At 47.6% G+C, this 20603-nt stretch overlaps 1 protein-coding gene across 1 annotated transcript in view; it reads right to left on the bottom strand.

Annotated features, from left to right (window-relative positions):
- fmnl3 (formin-like 3) overlaps positions 1-20603 on the bottom strand; it is a 165597-nt gene that overhangs the window by 84705 nt on the left and 60289 nt on the right. The window contains exons 2-3 of the mRNA XM_080217823.1: positions 5682-5765; positions 4591-4671 (exon numbers count right to left, since the gene is read on the bottom strand). Coding sequence (XP_080073949.1) covers positions 4591-4671; positions 5682-5765 — 165 coding nt within the window. The remainder of the gene's footprint in view (positions 1-4590; positions 4672-5681; positions 5766-20603) is intronic.

Genomic DNA, 20603 nt, shown 5'->3' with positions numbered 1-20603 from the left:
AATTGTCTCTTAGTGCTCAAAGATGTGCAGGTTAGGTGGATTGGCCATGTTAAATTGTCCCTTAGTGTCAGGGGGATTAGCTTGGGTAAATGCATGGGGTTACAGGCATAGGGCCTGGGTGAGATTGTGGTCCAGTGCAGACCCAATGGGCCAAATGGCCTCCTTCTGCATGGTAGGGATTCTCTGATTCTATGAGGTTGCCTAGGGATGTTTTATTAAAAGCACGACACAAATGCAAGCCCTGTACACAATGATGACACAGCCCCACTGCGCTCACCCTCTCGCCAGACAACAAATAAACTGTGGGGAAGTTAAATAGGATAATGCTGTGAATATAGTGATGGTAGGTCCTCGGAGACAGGAAGCTGAACTGGGGATAAATGTTCCCGATTCGGAGTTGCCACTTCCTCTCTACACCATTACCCAGTGAGTGATCTACACCCAGTGATGCTAGCTACACGGGTGGACAGGTCACGGATAAAGCAATCGCCAGGCTTCATCAGAGTGAAAGCACTGCTGGGTATGTGTGAAAACTTCTGGGAAGCCAATTCCGAAAAACACGTTGTAAGTACAGCGGGGATTATTTCCTCCTTCGATGGCTCTGGTCACTCCCACAGGGGGAGAGAATTGCCCCCACCATAAAAAGCAGGTTCTAAACCAGGCACCACCACTCTAACCGTAGCAGAGAACATAAAAATCACCCCCCCCAACTCTTTGATCTTCACAACAGATGAGAGGATAGATCATAGAATTCTACAGTGCAAAAGGAGGCCACTCGGCCCATCGAGTCTGCATTGACCACAATCCCACTGAGGCCCCACCCCCACAACCCCACATATTTACCCTGCTAGTCCCCCTGACAATAAGGGGCAATTTAGCATGGCCAACCCACCTAACCTACACATTTTTGGACTGCAGGAGGAAACCGGAGCACCCGGAGGAAACCCACACAGGCATGGGGAGAATGTGCAGACTCCACACAGACAGTGACCCGAGCTGGGAATTGAACCTGGGTTCCTGGCGCTGTGAGGCAGCTGTGCTAACCCACTGTGCCACCATGCCGCCCAGCAAATCAAATTTCCTCTCAGCTTGTCCTCAGTGTCTTCCTCATCAACCAACCCCACCCCCCACCTCCCCATTCTCCGAACCGTGGTTCCTTGAAACATTGCCCCATTGCTTATCACAGGATGACTGGCACATTATATTTACAGCACGGAGACAGACCATTCAGCCCAACGGCTCCCATGCCACAATTTGTGCTCCACCCAAGCCTCCACCTATGTTATCAGCCTATCCTTCTATCCTTTTTCTCCCACACATTCTTATCTCGCTTCCCTTTCAACTGATCAACGTTAATCATGTCAACTGCCTGTGGTAGTGAGTTCCCCACTCTAATCACACTCTGGGCAACTCTGAGTTCTTCATCAGGCATGTTAGTGGCCGCAATCAATCATTTACGAGGCGATGGCCTCGTGGTATTGTGGCTATACTATCAATCCAGAAACTCAGCTCATGTCCTGGGGGACCCGGGTTCGAATCCCACCTCAGCAGATGGTGGAATTTGAATTGAATAAAATTCTGGATTTAAGAATCTACTGATGACCATGAAACCACTGTCGTAAAAACCCATCTGGTTCACCCATGTTTAGGGAAGGAAATCTGCCGTCCTTACCCGGTCTGGCCTACATGTGACTCCAGAGCCACAGCAATGTGGTTGACTCTCAACTGCCCTCCAAGGGCAACTAGGGAAGGGCAATAAATACTGGCCCAGCCAGCAACACCCATGTCCCATGAACAAACAAAAAAATACACTGAGGACATGGGTTCAAATCCCACTGTGGGAGTTGGTGGAATTTAAAGTCAAATAACAAAATCAAGAGGTTCACTAGATTGATTCCAGAGATGAGGGGTTTGTTGTATGAAGAGAGATTGAACACTTCAGGCTGACACTCTCTGGAATTTAGAAGAATGAGGGGAGATCAAATTGAGGTACACAAGATGATAAAAGGTCTGGATAAAGTAGACGTGGAGCGGATGCTTCCTCTTGTGGGACATTCTAGGACGAGAGGTCATAGGATAAGGGACAGCAAATTTAAAACAGAGTTGAGGAGAAACTACTTCTCCCAAAGGGGTGTGAATCCGTGGAATTCGCTCCCCCAAAGTGTGGTGGATGCCGGGACAGTGAGTACATTTAAGGAGAAGTTAGACAGATTTTTAATGGGTTGAAGGGTAATGGGGAGAAGGCAGGAAAATGGGGATGAGGAGCATATCAGCCATGGCGGAGCTGACTCGATGGGCTGAATGGCCTGATTCTGCTCCTATATCTTATGAAGAATTGAAGGCTAATCTCAGCAACAGCAACCATGAAGCTATCAACTGATGTTAAAAAAAACCCATCTAGTTCACTAACGTCCTTCAGGGAAAATCATCCTTACCCGGCCTGGCCTACACGCGAGTTCAGATCCACACTAATGTGGTTGATTCAGAATTTCCCTCAGAAATGACCACTCAACTCAAGGGGCAATTAGGGATGGGCAAACAAATGCCAGCCTTGCCAGGGACACCCACAGCCCAAGAAAGAATAAAGAAAAAAACAAAAATATTGCTTGGCAGACAACAAGCTGTTTTCTGACATTTACTTCGCGTGGGGAGCCTCACTTGCTGAGAGGCGGCCCTATTGGAATCTGACCAGAATTTCTGGCCTTTGACCTCTCAAGGAGCAGTTCGTCAGAAAATTCCTGTGTAGGCTTTCAGAAATTCCACACCAAGAACAGTTTTATTAACAGGCAAGAAAGCCATGCGTCTTAGCTCAGAGGGGAGGCCACTAGATTATTAATCCACAAACCCAGCTAAAGTTCTGGGGACCCGGGTTCGAATCCTGTCATGGCAGATGACGGAATCTGGATTCAATTTAGAAAATCTAGTTTCAATCACCAACAACCAACGATCTGGCTCGCAGCTGCCTCGCAGCGCCAGGATCCCAGGTTCAATTCTGGCCTCGGGTCACTGTCTGTGTGGAGTTTGCACATTCTCCCCGTGTCTGTGTGGGTTTCCTCCAGGTGCTCCAGTTTACTCCCACAATCCAAAGTGGGTTAGGTTGATTGGCCATGATAAATTGACCCGAGTGTCAGGGGGATTAGCAGGGCAAATGTGTGGGATTACGGGAATAGGAATAGGGCCTGGGTGGGATTGTGTCAGACTTGATGGGCCGAATGGCCTCCTTCTGAAGATTCTAACCTGTCCTGGTCACCCCCATGCCAACACTGTAGTTAAGAAAACCCATCAGCTCCTCTACTTACTCTGGAGACTCAGGAAACTCGGCATGTCCGCTATGACTCTCACCAACTTTTACAGATGCCCCATAGAAAGCATTCTTTCTGGTTGTATCACAGCTTGGTATGGGTTCCTGCTCTACCCAAGACCGCAAGGAACGACAAAAGGTCATTAACATAGCCCAGTCCATCACACAAACCAGCCTCCCATCCATTGACTCTGTCTACACTGTCCTCTGCCTCAGAAAAGCAGCCAGCATAATCAAGGACCCCATGCACCCCGGACATTCTTTCTTCCGCCTTCTTCCATCGGGAAAAAGATATAAAAGTCTGAGGTCCCATACCAACCGACTCAAGAACAAGTTCTTCCCCACTGCCATTAGACTTTCGAATGGACTTACTTTGTATTAAGCTGATCTTTCTCTACACTCTAGCTGTGACTGTAACACTACATTCTGCACTCTTTCCTTTCCTTCTCCCCTATGTACTCTATGAATGGTATGCTTTGTTTGTATAGTGTGCAAGAAACAATACTTTTCAATGCATCCCAATACATGTGACAATAATAAAGCAAATCAAATATTAAGTTGATCTTTCTCTACACCCTAGCTGTAACTGTAACACTACATTCTGCACCCTCTCCTTCTCCCCTATGTACTCTATGAACAGTATATTTTGTCTCCAAAAGACAATACTTTTCACTGTATACTAATACATGTACAATAATAAATCAAATCAAATATCTGGGATTAAGAATCTACTGATGACCATAAAACCATTGTCAGAAAAACCCATCTGGTTCACTAATGTCCTTTAGGGAAGGAAATCTGCCGTCCTTACCTGGTCTGGCCTACATGTGACTCCAGAGCCACAGCAATGTGGTTGATTCTCAACTGCCCTCTGAATAAGGGCAATTAAGGATAGGTAATAAATGCTGGCCAGCCAGTGATGCCCATATCCCACGAATGAACAAAAAAAAAAGCCTCAGCACACTGGCATTGACCCAGCAGCTGGTGCCCAACGTTATCACCTGAACCGCGATCTGCAAGTGTTATAGAGGACCCTGATGGATATAGGGCAGACCGTTTAGTTGCCTGTCTAGAATCCCAATCAAAATCGCCATGGGGCAAAGCTCCATGTTTGGGAAACAAATTTGGTCAATTTGCAGCCCTGTGAATAGTGTTACAATCATCAATGGCAAATTTGAAAGGACAGTGCAATATACCTTCACAGAAAATATTTTTAAATACACACAGCTTATGCCAGAATGTGACAGAGGCCTTTTATTCAGGAGTGTGTAACCAAAGTTCCTTTTTACCTTCCTGGTGACTCCTGGGTCCAAGTAGCTCTTCAGTTTCTGGATGTAGGTGTGTGGCGGATTCTTCACCTGAAAGCGCTCCTGACAACACAGAGACAAATAAAGCAGTCAGAGGCTCACTCCGTCTCCAACACAACACAGCGGGAAATGAAAAACTCGCTTCAAAACAAACCTGGCAAATGCAGGAACCACTCAATTGTAAACTTGCATCAATCCCTTTTCAATATTGAACTATAGAACACCTACAGTGCAGAAGGAGACCATTCTGCCCATCGAGTCTGCACCAACTCTCCAAAAGGGCATCTTACCCAGGCAATCTCCATCACCCCATCCCCGTATCCCCATTCATCATGGCCGATCCACCTAACCTGCACATCTTTGGACACTAAGGGGCAATTTAGCATGGCCAATCCGCCTAACCTACACATCTTTGGATACTAAGGGACAATTTAGTATGGCCAATCCAGCAAACCTGCACATTTGTAGACAATAAGGGGCAATTTAAAATCCACTTAAGCTGCCCAGCTTTGGACTGAGAGGGGAAGCCAGAGCACCCGGAGGAAACCCACGCAGACACGGGGAGAATGTGCAGACTCCACACAGACAGTGACCCAATCCAGGAATTGAACCTGGGTCCCTGGTGCCGTGAGGCAGCAGTGCTAACCCACTGTGCTGCCGTGCCGTGCTTACAGTCGCATGCACGATTTTGAGGAGGCTAAACAGGGTAGACGCTGAGGGGGAATTTCCCCCTCATGATGGAGCGGGGGGGTAATCTCAAACCAGAAGGCATAATTCCAGGATAAGGGATCGCCCCTTTAAGATGGAAACGAGGAGGAATTTCTCCAAGGGGTTGCACATCTTTGGAATTCTCTACTGCAGAGCAGTGTCGAGGCCACGTTATTGAATATATTCGGGGCAGAGATGGTAGATTCCTGATCTACAAGGGAGATAAGTGTTTTGGGGAATGGGGGTGGAGGAGTGGAGTTGAGGATACAGTCAGATCAGCCAAGATTTGATTGAATGGTGGATTCGGCTGAAGGGGGCATCGGGCCTACTCCTGTCCCTTGTTCTTACAATTGGATTCCAAGTACCTGGTCGCAGATGAGGTCCCATTTCTTCTCGTTGTCGTACTGTCGCAATAGCCGGGCTTTGTCAGGGGGAAGATTCATAGAATTCTGCAACGGAAACACACAAGATGCTGTCATTCCCCAGTGCGACAGATTTGATGAAATTAAAAAGGTGAACTCGGCCGACACACACGCAAACGGAAACTCCGAGAGATGTTAGAAAGAATCGGGGGTTGGAGGGGGGGCAGATTATTCAACTGCTCACCCGGCTGTGAAACTGGCATTGTGGATTGGGTACCCTATTCCGGTACCTGCCTGATTTTCATGAAAATCAGGTCCATCATGGGTACCCGATCCATTTTTCATTGAATCCCTACAGTGCAGAAAGAGGCCACTCGGCCCATCGAGTCTGCACCAACAACAATCTCACCCAGGCCCTATCCCCATACCCCACATATTCACCCTGCTAATGCCTCAGGACACTACGGGGGCAATTTAGCATGGCCAATCCACCCTAACCTACACATCTTTGATCTGTGGGAGGAAACCAGAGCATCCAGAGGCAACCCAAGGGGTGAATGTACAAACTCCGCAGTCACCTGAAGCCGGAATCAAACCAGGTCCCTGGCACTGTGAGGCAGAAGTGCTAACCACTGTGCCACTCCTTATTCTACCAACTCGGTGACGTGGTGAAAATCACCCCCTCGCTTCAGCCCTCCCAACGCACATTGGAGATGGGTGGCCCATTGGTTGCCAAGGAGAGGGCTGATGGGTGAGGGGGACCTAGTGTGCGATCAGATACGGGCAGCACAGTTGGCGATCAACTGCCACCCTCCTCCCCCAACCCAGGAGGTAGCGGTTTGGAATCAATAGGGTGGGTGACATTGAGCCTGTGTCCCTCTGTGCCAATGCTGCCTGATTCGAAGAGTTCCATTCCCGACACGCCAATTTTTCCACCATGCTGATTAAGCCAGACTTTTGAGATCAAGCACCGCCCCGAACATCAAACCCTCGGCAAATATGATTTAAAAAACAGGTTATATTTAGTCTGCAAGAACACTCAAAGTCATGTTGTGAGTGCGTTTTTTTAAATTCATCCATGGGACATTGGCATCACTGGCTGGGCCAACATTCATCGCCCATCCCTAGTCGCCCTTGAACTGAGCGTCTCACTTGGCCATTTCAGAGGGCAGTTGAGAGTCAGTCACGTCGCTGTGGCTCTGGAGTTCACATGTAGGCCAGACCGGGTAAGGACGGCAGGTTTCCTTCCCAAAGGGAACCAGATGGGTTTTTCCGACAATGGGTCATCAGTAGATTCTTAATTCCAGATTTTTTTTATTGAATTCAAATTCCATCATCTGCTGTGGCGGGATTCGAACCCGGGTCCCCCAGAAAATCAGCTGAGTTTCTGGATTAATAGTTGAGTGATAATACCACTAAGCCATCGTCTCCCCATTGCCAACAGTTGAGGTCAAGATAACTTTATTTTTAAAAAGTATACGACACCGATACTGAACTCCTGATGCTCCAGATACTAAATTACTTCGAACAACTTGTACCTACATCAAATATTAAAACCAAACGGACTTGCATCGGGGAGGTGATGGTCTAGTGGTATTATTGCTGGGTTATTAATCCAGAAACTCAGCTAATGTTCTGGGGACGCGGGTTCGAATCCCATCACGGCAGATGGTGGAATTTGAACTCAATAAAAAATACTTAGAAATCAGAATCTACTGATGACCCATTGTCAGAAAAACCCATCTGGGTCACTAATGTCCTTTAGGGAAGGAAATCTGCTGTCCTTACCTGGTCTGGCCTACTTGTGACTCCAGAGCCACAGCAATGTGGTTGACTCTCAACTGCCCTCTGAACAAGGGCAATTAGGGATTCTCAACTGTCCTCGGGCAACTAGGGATGGGCAATAATTGCTGGCCCAGCCAGCGACGCCCATGTCCCACAAATTAAATTTTAAAAAATCCAGCGGCCTGTCTAATGAGATGTTAAACTGGAGCGTGGCCTGCCCTCCAAGGTATCGTGACCTTTGCACTTTCACATTGTTCTAAAGAAGAGGGGCAGGTGCGCTGGTCACTATTTAGCATCCAGTCGCCATTAACAACACAGACTTTCTGGTCATTATCAAATTTGTGGGATCTTGCTGTGCATCACATTTCCTGCATTACAGCACACTTCAAAAGGTTGGTTGTAAATCGGCCATAAGGCCCGTTGAGACATCAGGTAGTTACAAAAAGCGCTTTATAAATACACATCTTTCTTGCTGTAGGAATATTGCTCGAACCAATTATTTTTCCAACTAAGATGTTCGCGGACGACTAGATAGACCACACTGACAGATCATCTCCTTACTAATGGAATCAGTTGCTATGCCAACACGCCTTGCAATGTAGGCCGCAGGCCTTAAATCGCAGTCGCCTCTCAGACATCCCGACCATTTTTTTTTGATTGGAAAGCGACAGGGGAAGGAGTTGGGTTAAAAAGTGCTTCACAAGTTGCAGCTGGGATGGAAAGGGCAAATTTCTCGGAAGAGGCCGCACGCTGAGACGCAACTCCAAAGCCAGACAAAGCCATCTGGGCTAGATGACCTCAACAAAATGGGGCTTGTTAAAATACTTTCCAGTGAACATTACACCTTACAGATTGGAACACCTCATTCTTTCAGTTGTTGGAGTTTGGCACTGTGCTTATTGGAACGGTTGCGCACATATGGGCAGCTTTGATTAAGACCATCACTGGTCCCTGCACAGGGTTGCAAACTAAACAGTGCATCTCCTTGCTTCCTATCCATTGGAGGCTTTGGAATCAACTGGGCTTCAGGCAGAGTCTGCCATTTGTGAAGGGGAAAGCCACATTGAGACAAAATGTGACAACACAGATACAGATCTCCTGCTTGTTCAAGGTAATCTAACCCACCAAGTAGGGTAGCGTGGCAAAGGGCAGCACAGTGGTTAGCACTGCTGCCTCACGGTGCCAGGGACCCAGGTTCAATTCCCGGCTTGGGTCACTGTGCAGATTCTGTGAAGACATTCTCCCCGTGTCTGCGTGGGTTTCCTCCCACAGTCCAAAGATGTGTAGGTTAGGTGGATTGGCCATGCTAAATTGTCCCTTAGCGTCAGGGGGATTGGTAGGGTAGATGCATGGGGTTGCAGGGATAGAGCCTGGGTGGGATTGTGGTTGGTGCAGATTCAATGGGCTGAATGGCCTCCTTCTGCACTGTAGGGATTCGATATTTATCAGTTTCATATTTTTTGGAAGCAGGTTGCATCAAGTGATTCAAGAACAAAGGAAAGTCCAGCACAGGGACAAGCCCGTGCCAATTATGATGCCCTAAATAAACTAAAAGAAAACCCTTGTCCTTACTCAGTCCGTATCTATTCCCTCCCTATTCATGTACTCATCCAGATGCCTCTTAAATGTTGTTAATGTTCCTGCTTCCACCCCCTCCTCTGGCAGCCCGTTCCAGGCACCCACCCCTCTCTGTGTGAAAAACTTCCCCCGCACATCTCCCTTAAACTGTCCCCCTCTCACCCTGAACCTGTGTCCCCGTGTAATTGACCCTTCCACCCTGGGGAAAAAGCCTCTCCCTATCCACCCGCCCCTCATCATTTTGTAGACCTCTATCAGGTCTCCCCTCCATCTTTCCAGTGAAAACAATCCCAGTTTATCCAACTGAATCTAATTAAGACTGTCCAAAGATCCAAAGATGTGTAGGTTAGGAGGATTGGCTATACTAAATTGTCCTTTAGTCTCCAAAGATGTGTCGATTAGGTGGATAAATACGTGGGGTTACCGTGATAGAGTCTGAGTAGGATTGTTGTTGGTACAGACTTGATGGGCCAAATGGCCTCCTTCTGCACTGTAGGGATTCTATGATTCTGTACAATAAAGTCACTCAACAATTCAGGCCTGGCCTCCGTGTGACCGAGGAAAGTGAAGGTCTGATCCAAGTCACAAAGGGAGTTTCACTGTCACACCCCACTGCCTCCACAAACAGGTATCGAGTCACGTGAACCACCTCCCAATAAAATTACAACCAACTGTGGGAGTGACTGAACCCAGGGAGATATTTCCAGCAGGACTGAATTCACGCTGCTCACTTTTGCTTGCGTTCCAGCACTCACTACACCTGGTCTACCGAGCTTCCAGGAAGATAGCGAGTTTCAAAGCGAGGACCTCTCAGTCCTGAGTTAGCGTGTGCAATAAACCAAGGATCCTGATGCCTTTCAGTCGCCTCCTGTTCCCTGGCTATCAGGAATCTTCGCTCCCACAGAATAAATCTGCTTTTCACATTTCCCAGCTGGCTTGCTGCAACATTGAGGGCATGGGAGGATCAGACAGACAGAGACACAGACAGAGACACAGACAGAGACACAGACAGAGACACAGAGAGAGGAAGTCTTGCTGTCCTTCACCCGAGACCAGAAGGGCTCCAATCATGGAGAGATGATTTGATTTATTATTGTCACATGTATTGGGATACAGTGAAAAGTATTGTTTCTCGCACACTATACAGACAAAGCATACTGTTCATAGAGTACATAGGGGAGAAGGAAAGGAGAGGGTGCAGAATGTAGTATTACAGTCACAGATAGGGTGTAGAGAAAGATCAGCTTAACGTAAGGTAGGTCCATTCAAAAGTCTGACAGCAGCAGGGAAGAAGCTGTTCTTGAGTCGGTTGGTACGTGATCTTTTTCCCGACGGAAGAAGGTGGAAGAGAGAATGTCCGGGGTGTGTGGGGTCCTTAATTATGCTGGCTGCTTTACTGAGGCAGCGGGAAGTGTAGACAGAGTCAATGGATGGGAGGCTGGTTTGAGTGATGGATTGGGCTACATTCATGAGCTTTTGTAGTTTCTTGCAGTTTTGACCAGAACAGGCGATATACCAGGCTGTGATCCAACCAGAAAGGATGCCCCGGTACTTGGTCAGAAAGCGTTAAATAAAATCCTGAGAGGCCAGAGGTCAAAGTCAACCTTGACCTTTGAACCCCAGACAGCCATCCGGCTGTGGACGAGCCAGCTCTCCTCAAACAGTTTACAAACCATTCTCCGTTTGGATAATCTATTTACTGAAAAGACTAAACTAAACCAAGAACTCCGAGCCAGGCACCAAACACAAATCATCAAACCGGTTTAGCTCAAGTGTCACGGATAAATTTATGTAACAATAATGGCTTTTATTCTCTGAGATATATCAATCCCTTGTTAGCTGGGTGAATTTTTGCAAGAGGGGGCTGCCCTTTGTGAGGCGGTCTCACATTCAGGCTCAAATCAGTCCGTCAGTTTTACAATATGGATCTTATTGACCGGAGTAGAACGGGAATAACAGGCTGCAGTTTCTGATCTCAGATGGTTACAGCACTGAAGGAGACCATTCAGCCCATAATGTCTTGTGCTGGCTCCCTCTCTTTAAGAGCAAGCAGACAGTCTCATTGTCCTGGAGACACAGTGGTTAACACTGCTGCCTCACAGCGCCAGGGTTCGATTCCCGGCTTGGGTCACTGTCTGTGTGGAGCCTGCATGTTCTCTCCATGTCTGCATGGGTTTCCTCCCCCAATCCAAAGACGTGCTGGTTAGGTGCATTCACCATGCTAAATTCTCCCTCAGTGTACCCGAATGGGCATGAGGCAACTAGGGGATTTTCACAGTAACTTCATTGCAGTATTAATGTGAGCCTCCTTGAAACACTAATGAATAAACTTTAAAACATTTTTATCATAGCCCTCCTTCAATGTTTTTCCTCGTGAGGTAATAATCCAACATGTCTATCAAATTAAAAGCAGCCGGCATAAGCAAGGACCTCACACACCCTGGACATTCTCTCTTCCACCTTCTTCTGTCGGGAAAAAGATACAAAAGTCTGAGGTCACGTACCAACCGACTCAAGAACAGCTTCTTCCCTGCTGCTGTCAGACTTCTGAATGGACCTACCTCTTACTAAGCTGATCTTTCTCTACACCCTATCTGTAACTAACACTACCTTCTACACCCTCTCCTTTCCTTCTCCTCTATGTACTCTATGAATGGTATGCTTTGTCTGTATAGCACGCAAGAAACAATACTTTTCACTGTATCCCAATACATGTGGCAATAATAAATTGAATCAAATATTAAGTTGATCTTTCTCTACACCCTATCTGTGACTGTAACACTACATTCTGCACTCTCTCCTTTCCTTCTCTATGAATGGTATGCTTTGTCTGTATAGTGCACAAGAAACAATACTTTTCACTGTATCCCAATACATGTGACAACAATAAATCAAATCAATCCCCAGAACAATCCCAACTTCTCTAATTGATCTATATAACCCCAGAACCTTTGCTGCACTCCCTCTAATGCATTTGCATCCTTCCTAAAGTGCACAGAACTCAGCACGATATCCCAGAAAATATTATATTTCTTAGTCACAAGCAGGCTTACATTAACGCTGCAATGAAGTTACTGTGAAAATCCCCTAGTTGCCACACTCCTGTTCTGGCACACAGAGGGAGAATTTAGCACGGTCAATGCACCCTAACTTACATGTCTTTCAGACTGTCGGAGGAAAGCACAGCACACGAGGAAACCCACACAGACACAGGGAGAATGTGCAAACTCCACACACACAGTGACCGAAGCCAGGAATCGAACCCAGGTCTCTGGCCCTGTGAGGCAGCAGTGCTAACTACTGTGCCACCATGCTGCCCCATTCTCTGAGGAGAGTCACATTTCTTGCCATTGAGATACCGATAAAGAATAAATGAGGTACTGATGGATGATTGGCAGCTGGGGTGGCACAGTAGTTAGCACTGCTGCCTCACAGTGCCAGAGACCCAGGTTCGATTCCCGCTTGGGTCACTCTCTGTATGGAGTCTGCACATTCTCCCCATGTCTGCGTGGGTTTCCTCCAGGTGCTCCGGTTTCCTCCCATAATCCAAAGATGTGCGGGTTAGGTGGATTGGCCATGGTAAATTGACCGTGGTGTCAGGGGGATTAGCAGGGTAATCACATGGGGTTATGGGAATGGGGCCTGGGTGGGATTGTGGACGGCCACTGTGGGGATCCTATGATTTTAACTGTGCAATGGTCCATCAAGGAGTCAGTGTCTTCAGGAGGGCAGGGGAACTGGAGGGAGCAGAGTACATCGTGTTCCAGTCACCCATCTCTCAGTCACAGGGAAGAGAATGGCCAGAGAGCTTGAGGCCACTCACTGCCACTCGACTCCCCTTGTTCCAGATACAGATTTTATACCACTGGCAAAAGTGACAGAAGGGAAGTGAGATGTTTACTTTCGACGCAGCAGGATGTTATAATCTGGAATGCACAGCCTGAAAAGCTGGAAGAAGCAGATTCCAATGGCAATTTTTCCAAAGGGATTGGAAATAAGCTTCATGGGATGTGGGGGTCATTGGCTGGGCCAGCATTTATTGCCCATCCCTGAGGGCAGTTCAGAGTCAACCAAATTGCTATGGAGCTGGAATCACATGTAGGCCAGAATGGGTAAGGATGGCAGATTTCCTTCCCTGGGTGGCACAGTGCTTAGCCTCACAATGCAAGGGATCCAGGTTCAATTCCCGGCTTGAGTTACTGTCTGTGTGGAGTTTGCACGTTCTCCCCGTGTCTGCGTGGGTTTCCTCCGGGTGGTCCGGTTTCCTCCCACAGTCCAAAGGTGTGCAGGTTAGATGAATTGACCATGCTAAATTGCCCCTTAGTGTTTAAAGATGAGTGGGTTAGGGAGATAGGCCATAGTAAATTGCCCCTCAGTGTCCAAAGATGTGTAGGTTAGGTGGATTGGCCATGCCAAATTGCCCCTCAGTGTCCAAAGATGTGCAGGTTAGGGGGATGGCAATGGTAAATTGTCCCCCTTAATGTCCAAAGATTTGTGCATTCAATGGATTGGCTATGCTAAATTGCCCCTTAGATGGATTAGCAATGGTAAATGTGTGGGGTTATGAGGGGGGGGCCCGGGTAAACCAATCCGTCAGAGAGTCGGTGCAGACATGATGGGCTGAATGGCCTCCTTCTACACTGCAGGGATTCCATGGAGCACTCATGGAGCCATTTTGATCTGCTTGGCTCAGCAGGGCGTGAGCGAACCACTTGATACAGCTGCGAAGGAGGCCATTCAGCCCATTGTGTAGAGAAGGGAGGTTCTCTTGGATGATCGGGAAGGGCAGAGAGCTCCTCACGGACGATGTGAGGGAAGGAAAACATGGGAGGGAGTTAATTCTGCCCAGAATGTTCAAACATAAAATCCGATGCACCGATTTAACCGGCTGCCGAGGGAATTAAAAACAGGTGGGACTGCGGCCTCGGTTAGAAATTCTAACTCACTGCATTCTTCCCACATGAGCAGGTGTCATTATTAATTTTTAAAAAAAGCAAAATACATCAGTTTGGGTTCCTCTTTGAGCAGTTACTCATTCCCAGGAATGTACAGCGAGGCTCACTCAGTGTGTGGCTTTAAACGGCCCCTCTGCACACCAGACAGGAAATGATGTCACTTGCATTATTAGACAATTTTAAAGGCTCCCTCCTGCGCAGGAAATGCTTCTGAGATTTTATTTTTTGTCCGATTCACCGTGTCAAAGAACACTGATTAATAGCAACCTGAAACCGGGACAGTTTCTTCCTTTAATTCTGCCCTTACCAACCACCAGCACAGCAGGAGGACCACTCAGCCCATCGTGCCTCTACTGGTTCTCTGCAGTGGCCTAGCGGCAAAATCACTGCACTTATAATCCAGAGGACCCCCCCCCCCCCCTCCGGCTAATGCTCTGGGGACCCAGAATCGAATCCCGCCATGGCAAATCATAGACTCCCTACAGTGCTGAAGGAGGCCATTCGGCCCATCGAGTCTGTACCAACCACAATCCCACCCAGTCCCTATTACCCACATGTTGACCCTTGCTAATCCCCCTGACGCTAAGGGGCAATTTAGCATGGCCAATCCACCTAACCCGCGCATCTTTGGACTACAGGAGGAAACCGGAGCACCCGGAGGAAACCCACGCAGACACGGGGAGAATGTGCAAACTCCATGCAGTCAGTGGCCCGAGGCTGGAATCGAACGCAGGTCCCTGGCGCTGTGAGGCAGCAGTGCTAACCACTGTGCTGCCCAAATGGTGGAAGTTGAATTAAGTTCTTTTTTTAAATCTGGAATTAAAAGCTTAACAAGGACCATGAAACAATCCGAAATAAAGACCCATGTGATTTCCTTTAGAATCATAGAATCCTTACGGTGCAGGAAGCCATTTGGCCCATCAAGCCTGCACCAACAATAATCCCACCCAGGCCTAATCCCACGTATTTACCCTGCTAATTCCCCTGACACTAAGGGGCAATTCAGAATGGCCAATCTCTCCAACTTGCACATCTTCCGAGGGCACAGGTTCAGGGTGAGGGGGGAAAGTTTAAGGGAGATGTGTGGGGGCAAGTGAGAGTGGTGGGTGCCTGGAACGCACTGCCAGAGGAGGGGGTGGAAGCAGGAACATTAACAACATTTAAGAGGCATCTGGATGGGAACATGAATAGGGAGGGAATAGAAACAGACTGAGTAAGGACAGATTTTTTTTTACTTTAGTTAGGGCATTGTGAACAGCGCAGGCTGGGAGGACCAAAGGGCCTGTCCCTGTGCCATACTTCATTCTTTAAATGGAAGAGCTTAGTTCTGAAATCTTTGCCCTTGTTTGGAAGATGATAATATAGGAGGGACGGGAGGAGAGGGGAATTACATGATTGGCAGTGAAAAGGAGGGGCTCCAAATGGCAAAGCAAAGTTGGCATCTCTGTCTCTTTGTAATGAGCTTAAGGTACACTTACCAGCTGCCAAGCCAACAACAGTTCTGCCACCCCTCCTGTCTGACAAGGAAGAAATAGTTTTAAAAGTCTCTGCTGGCGGGCTATATGGGAACAGGGGTGATTCCCTGGGGAGGGGGGACAGGACAGAGAGAAGGGGGGGGCAGAGAGAGGGAGGGAGGGAGGGGGGACAGAGAGAGAGAGCGAGAGCGAGAGAGTGATATGTGATACGTGATTCCCTCACCTTGACCAACATATTTATAGAAGGACACGCATTTTATACAATTTCAAACTCCAGCCGGACCCCTGCATAACAAGGTGGGGCTGCCAACCCTGGTGAATGGAGGCCTTTGTCTGAAATGAGCCCCGTCTGACTGGGGGGAGAGAAGGAACACCACGGCCAGAAAACTGGCTGAACTGGGAAAAGCCAGGCAGGCCACGGGACAGGAACGTGGGGATTTTGGCTGGAGTGAAGCGGTAGGCCTTTCCAGGGAGCAAAGGTCAAACTCCTGCGGCGAAAGCGAAGCTGGATTCGGAAAAGAATAACAAAAAAACCCAACAAGCCAGCATTGCAAAGGCCCGTGTCGTTTTACAAGAATGTAAAGCGGGGGGGGGTGGGGAAGAGAGAGAGAGAGGGAGGGGGGAGAGAGACAGAGACAGACAGAGGAGGGAGCGAGAGAGACAGAAAAATGACAACAGTATTGTCCTCACTGTGAAATTTGACATTTGTGCATTTGTCCTGATGAGTGCAAAATGGAAAGTATGGATCTTTTTCAACAATTAGAAAACAAAACGATGTCCAAAGAGATCCCAAACTTTGAATCTTCACCTGTACTGTGTTTGCTGACCCTGGCTGGGATCACTAAAATTAAACTCAGGATCTGCAGACAACGGAGACAGAGGGGGAGAGAGAGACATGAGAATATCGAGGACCTACCTAACCTTTATTGGTGCAGAGTCTGGCTTGGCTGTAGATTGCCAATTCTGGTCAGATGTGTTCCTGGAGGTGGTCTCATCCTCTGGCCCTCCCTCACTTATTTGTTACTTGAGAAAATATAAGCCAGATACTACAAAAACACACGTGCAGGGACCTTTACAGTGCAGGAGGAGGCCATTCAGCCCATTGAGCCCGCCCTGGAGGCGCAAAGGGTAGTGATTGTGCGGGCTTTGGTCAAGGTGTTGCCATGGAGAATGCACCAGGGAACCATTGTCCCTGAAGGTTTTTAATTTAAGAGGTGCCATGCCTGGCCACGTTCCTTTTGGCTGCAGAGGACACGTAATATGTCATAAGACAGAGATATTCAAGACCGTGAAGGGTAAGGACAGGGTAAACAGTAAAAAACTGTTCCCTCTCAAGAGTACATCAGGAACTAGAGGGGCACAGATTCCAAATATGGGGCAAAACGAGTCGTGGTGATGTGAGAAAAACTTTATTCACTCAGAGGGTAGTTGGAGTCTGGAATGAACATCCCAAGAGGGTGGTGGAAGCAAGTTGGAGGAGGTATTCAAGAGGGAATTGGATTGCTATCTGAAAAAGAATGTGCACAGTTATGGGAATAAGACAGGGTGGGAGGAGGTAGAATAGTCTCAGGAGATTTGACCAATGATAATCTCTGACAATGTGCGCACCCCCGAGGAGGAAGGGAACAAAATGGCTGCCTCTATAAACGAGCACAATTCATTCTGAATCGTGGGCTTGAATCTGAAGTGAAGACTGGTGTGGTCTTTGAGTTTAGCTGTTACAATTGAACTGTTTACTTAGACCTAGTTTCTCCCACAGGAAGCAGGGACAGCCCTCGAGGGAGGGTACGGCTGGCTGCTGCAAGGGAAACGGCGAGACATGCGTCTCTTACACAAAAGTAGGTTCAGTTCAAACCATGCCATGGATGGATCTTTTCCGCCTTCAATCTAACCCCCCGCCCCGCGCGTGGGAAGTGCAGAATTAATTCCTTACGCTACCCGACGCACATTCTGAACAGCTCTCCAAGTGGGATAGAACAGCTCTCCTGCAGCGAGATATCCTCCACTTGTGAGCGCTGTAGGCTTGGGGTCACCAAGGAAGGAAAATGCAGCTTGTCCCCAAAGCACTTCCATCATCAACGGCCAACAAAGCTCCTTTGTCCTCTTTGCGGGGCAGCCGTTGTTGTAACGTCCGAGACGTAGCAGCCAAATTGTGCACAGCAAGATCCCATCAACAAATGGGTTCTCGGGCAAGTAATCCTCTTTTCACTCATTCATGGGATGCACGTGTCCTTAGTTGCCCTTGAACTGAGTGTCTCACTCAGCCATTTCAGAGGGCAGTTGAGAGTCAACCACATCGCTGTGGCTCTGGAGTCACATTTTGATTTGATTTATTATTGTCACATGTAGTGGGATACAGTGAAAAGTATTGTTTCTTGCACCCTATACAGATAAAGCATACCATTCATAGAGAAGGAAAGGACAGAATGCAGAATGGAGTGTTACAGTCATAGCTAGGGTGTGGAGAAAGATCAGCTTAATATTTGCTTTGATTTATTATTGTCACATATATTGAGATAAAGTGAAAAGTATTGTTTCTTGCACACTATACAGACAAAGCATACCGTTCACACAGTACATAGGGGAGAAGGAAAAGAGAAGGTGCAGAATATAGTGTTACAGTTACAGATAGGGTGTAGAGAAATTAAGCTTAAATCTTTGATCTGATTTATTATTGTCACGTGCACAGATTCACTGAAAAGTATTGTTTCTTGCGCACTATACAGACAAAGCATACCATTCATAGAGTATATAGGCTGCAGGGAAAGAGCAACTTAATATATGGAAGGTCCATTTAAAAGTCTGATGGCAGCAGGGAAGCAGCTGTTCTCGAGTCTTTTGTATCTTTTTCCTGATGGAAGAAGGTGGAAGAGAGAATGTCCGGGGTGTGTGGGGTCCTTAATTATACTGGCTGCTTTTCCCGAGGCAGCGGGAAGTGTAGACGGAGTCAATGGATGGGAGGCTGGTTTGTGTGATGGATTGGGGCTACATTCACAACCTTTTGTAGTTCCTTGTGGTCTTGGGCAGAGCAGGAGCCCATACCAAGCTGTGATACAACCAGAAAGAATGCTTTCTATGGTGCATCTGTAAAAGTTGGTGAGAGTCATAGCTGACATGGCAAATTTCCTTAGCCTCCTGAGAAAATAGAAGTGTTAGTGGGCTTTCTTAACTGTAGTGTCGGCGTAGAGGAGACCAGGACAGGTTGTTGGTGATCTGGACACCTAAAAACTTGACGTACTTGATCATTTCCATTGGTATGGACAGGGCACGTCCTCCACTGCACTTCCTGAAGTTTATGACAATTTCCTTCATTTTCCTGACATTGAAAGCTGCCCTGCCTGAAATGCCCTCGAACAGATGAGACGCTGGAGTGAGGTCCCGTCTGCTCCACTTTGTAAGCCAAGGCACTTCTTCAAAGTACGTCTGGTATTCCAGCCAATATTTAACCCACAACAAATTAGCTCATTGTTCAGCTCATTATGGGGCCTTGTTGTGTGCATTTTGGCTGGATGTCAAACATTGCTGACTACACTTCAAAAGTAACGTATTGTCTTCACTCAAACTCACTGAGGATATGAACAGTCCAACGTGAATATTAACATGCAATACCAGAAGGGACCCTTGCACAAAAGCACTTAAAAGCAGGAAACATTTTTAGTCCATTCACCTCTTATTTTACTAAAAAGGAGCGGGATTCATAGAAACTAGAAGCAGGAGGAGGCCATTTGGCCCTTCGAGCCTGCTCCACCATTCATAATGATCACAGCTAATCAAATTCAATATCCTGATCTCCCCTCCCCCCGCCCCGTATCCCTCGATCCCTTTAGCCCCAAGAACGATATCTAATTTCTTCCTGAAATCACACAACATTTTGGCCTCAACTACTTTCTGTGGGAGTGAATTCCACACATTCCCCACCCTCTGGGTGAAGAAATTCCTCCTCACCTCAGTCCTAAAAGGTTTACCCCTTATCCTCAAACTATGACCCCTAGTTCTGGATTCCCCCCACCATCGGGAACATTCTTTCTGAATCTACCCTGTCTAATCCTGTTAGAATTTTATAAGTTTCTATGAGATCTCCTCTCACTCTTCCACACTCCAGTGAATATAATCCTAATCAAATTAGTCCTTCCTCATATGACAGACCTACCACAACTAGACACACATTCACATCCCTAAACCAGGAGCAAGTGTCTACATCAAGAATATGGAGTGGCATGGTGGCACAGTGGTTAGCACTGCTGCCTCACAGCGCTAGGGCCCCGGGTTCAATTCCAGTCTTAGGTCACTGTTTGTGTGGAATCTGCACGTTCTCCCCGTACCTGCGTGGGTTTGCTCTGGTTTCCTCCCACAATCTAAAGATGTGTAGGTTAGGGTGGATTGGCCATGCTAAATTGTCCCTTAGTGTCCAAAGATATGCAGGTTAGGGTGGATTGGCCATGCTAAATTGTCCCTTAGTGTCCAAAGATGTGTAGGTTAGGGTGGATTGGCCATGCTAAATTGCCCCTTAGTGTCCAAAGATGTGTAGGTTAGGGTGGATTGGCCGTGCTAAATTGTCCCTTAGTGTCCAAAGATGTGTAGGTTAGGGTGGATTGGCCATGCTAAATTGCCCCTTAGTGTCCAAAGACGTGTAGGTTAGGTGGATTGGCCATGCTAAATTGTCCCTTAGTGTCAGGGGGGTTAGCAGGGTAATATGTGGGCTTACAGGGAAAGAGCCTGGGTGGGATTGTTGTCGGTGCAGACTTGATGGGCTGAATGGCCTCCTTCGATGCTGTAGATGCTATGAACTGTCTCCCCACCACGTGGTTGATGCAAGTTGCAGTGCGAGGGTTAACAACATAAAGCTCACGAAAAGTAAAACCGCATGTGCGGAGAACAAAAAACCCATTCAGAACTGGCGCTTTCCTTCCACTGCAGCCTCAGAGAAGGGAGGAAGCCCAGTCTCAAATAATCCACAAACACAGATGTAAGACCTTTTCGGGAGGGGGGGGTGGTGGTGGTGGTGGTGGTTCTTTTGCCGTTAACAGCAGAGTGCCACTAAATCATTCCGACCAGGATACTGAGTTATTAAGGGCTCTCCCCCCACCCTCCCCCCAAACATGCAATAAAAACCAGATGCCCTTCATGGGGCC

The sequence above is a fragment of the Carcharhinus amblyrhynchos genome, chromosome X (genome assembly GCF_965287045.1).
Source record: "Carcharhinus amblyrhynchos chromosome X, sCarAmb.v2.hapA, whole genome shotgun sequence".
Taxonomy (NCBI): domain Eukaryota; kingdom Metazoa; phylum Chordata; class Chondrichthyes; order Carcharhiniformes; family Carcharhinidae; genus Carcharhinus; species Carcharhinus amblyrhynchos.
The sequence above is the reverse complement of the archived record's forward strand: the minus strand, read 5'-3'. Positions and strand labels throughout refer to the sequence as shown.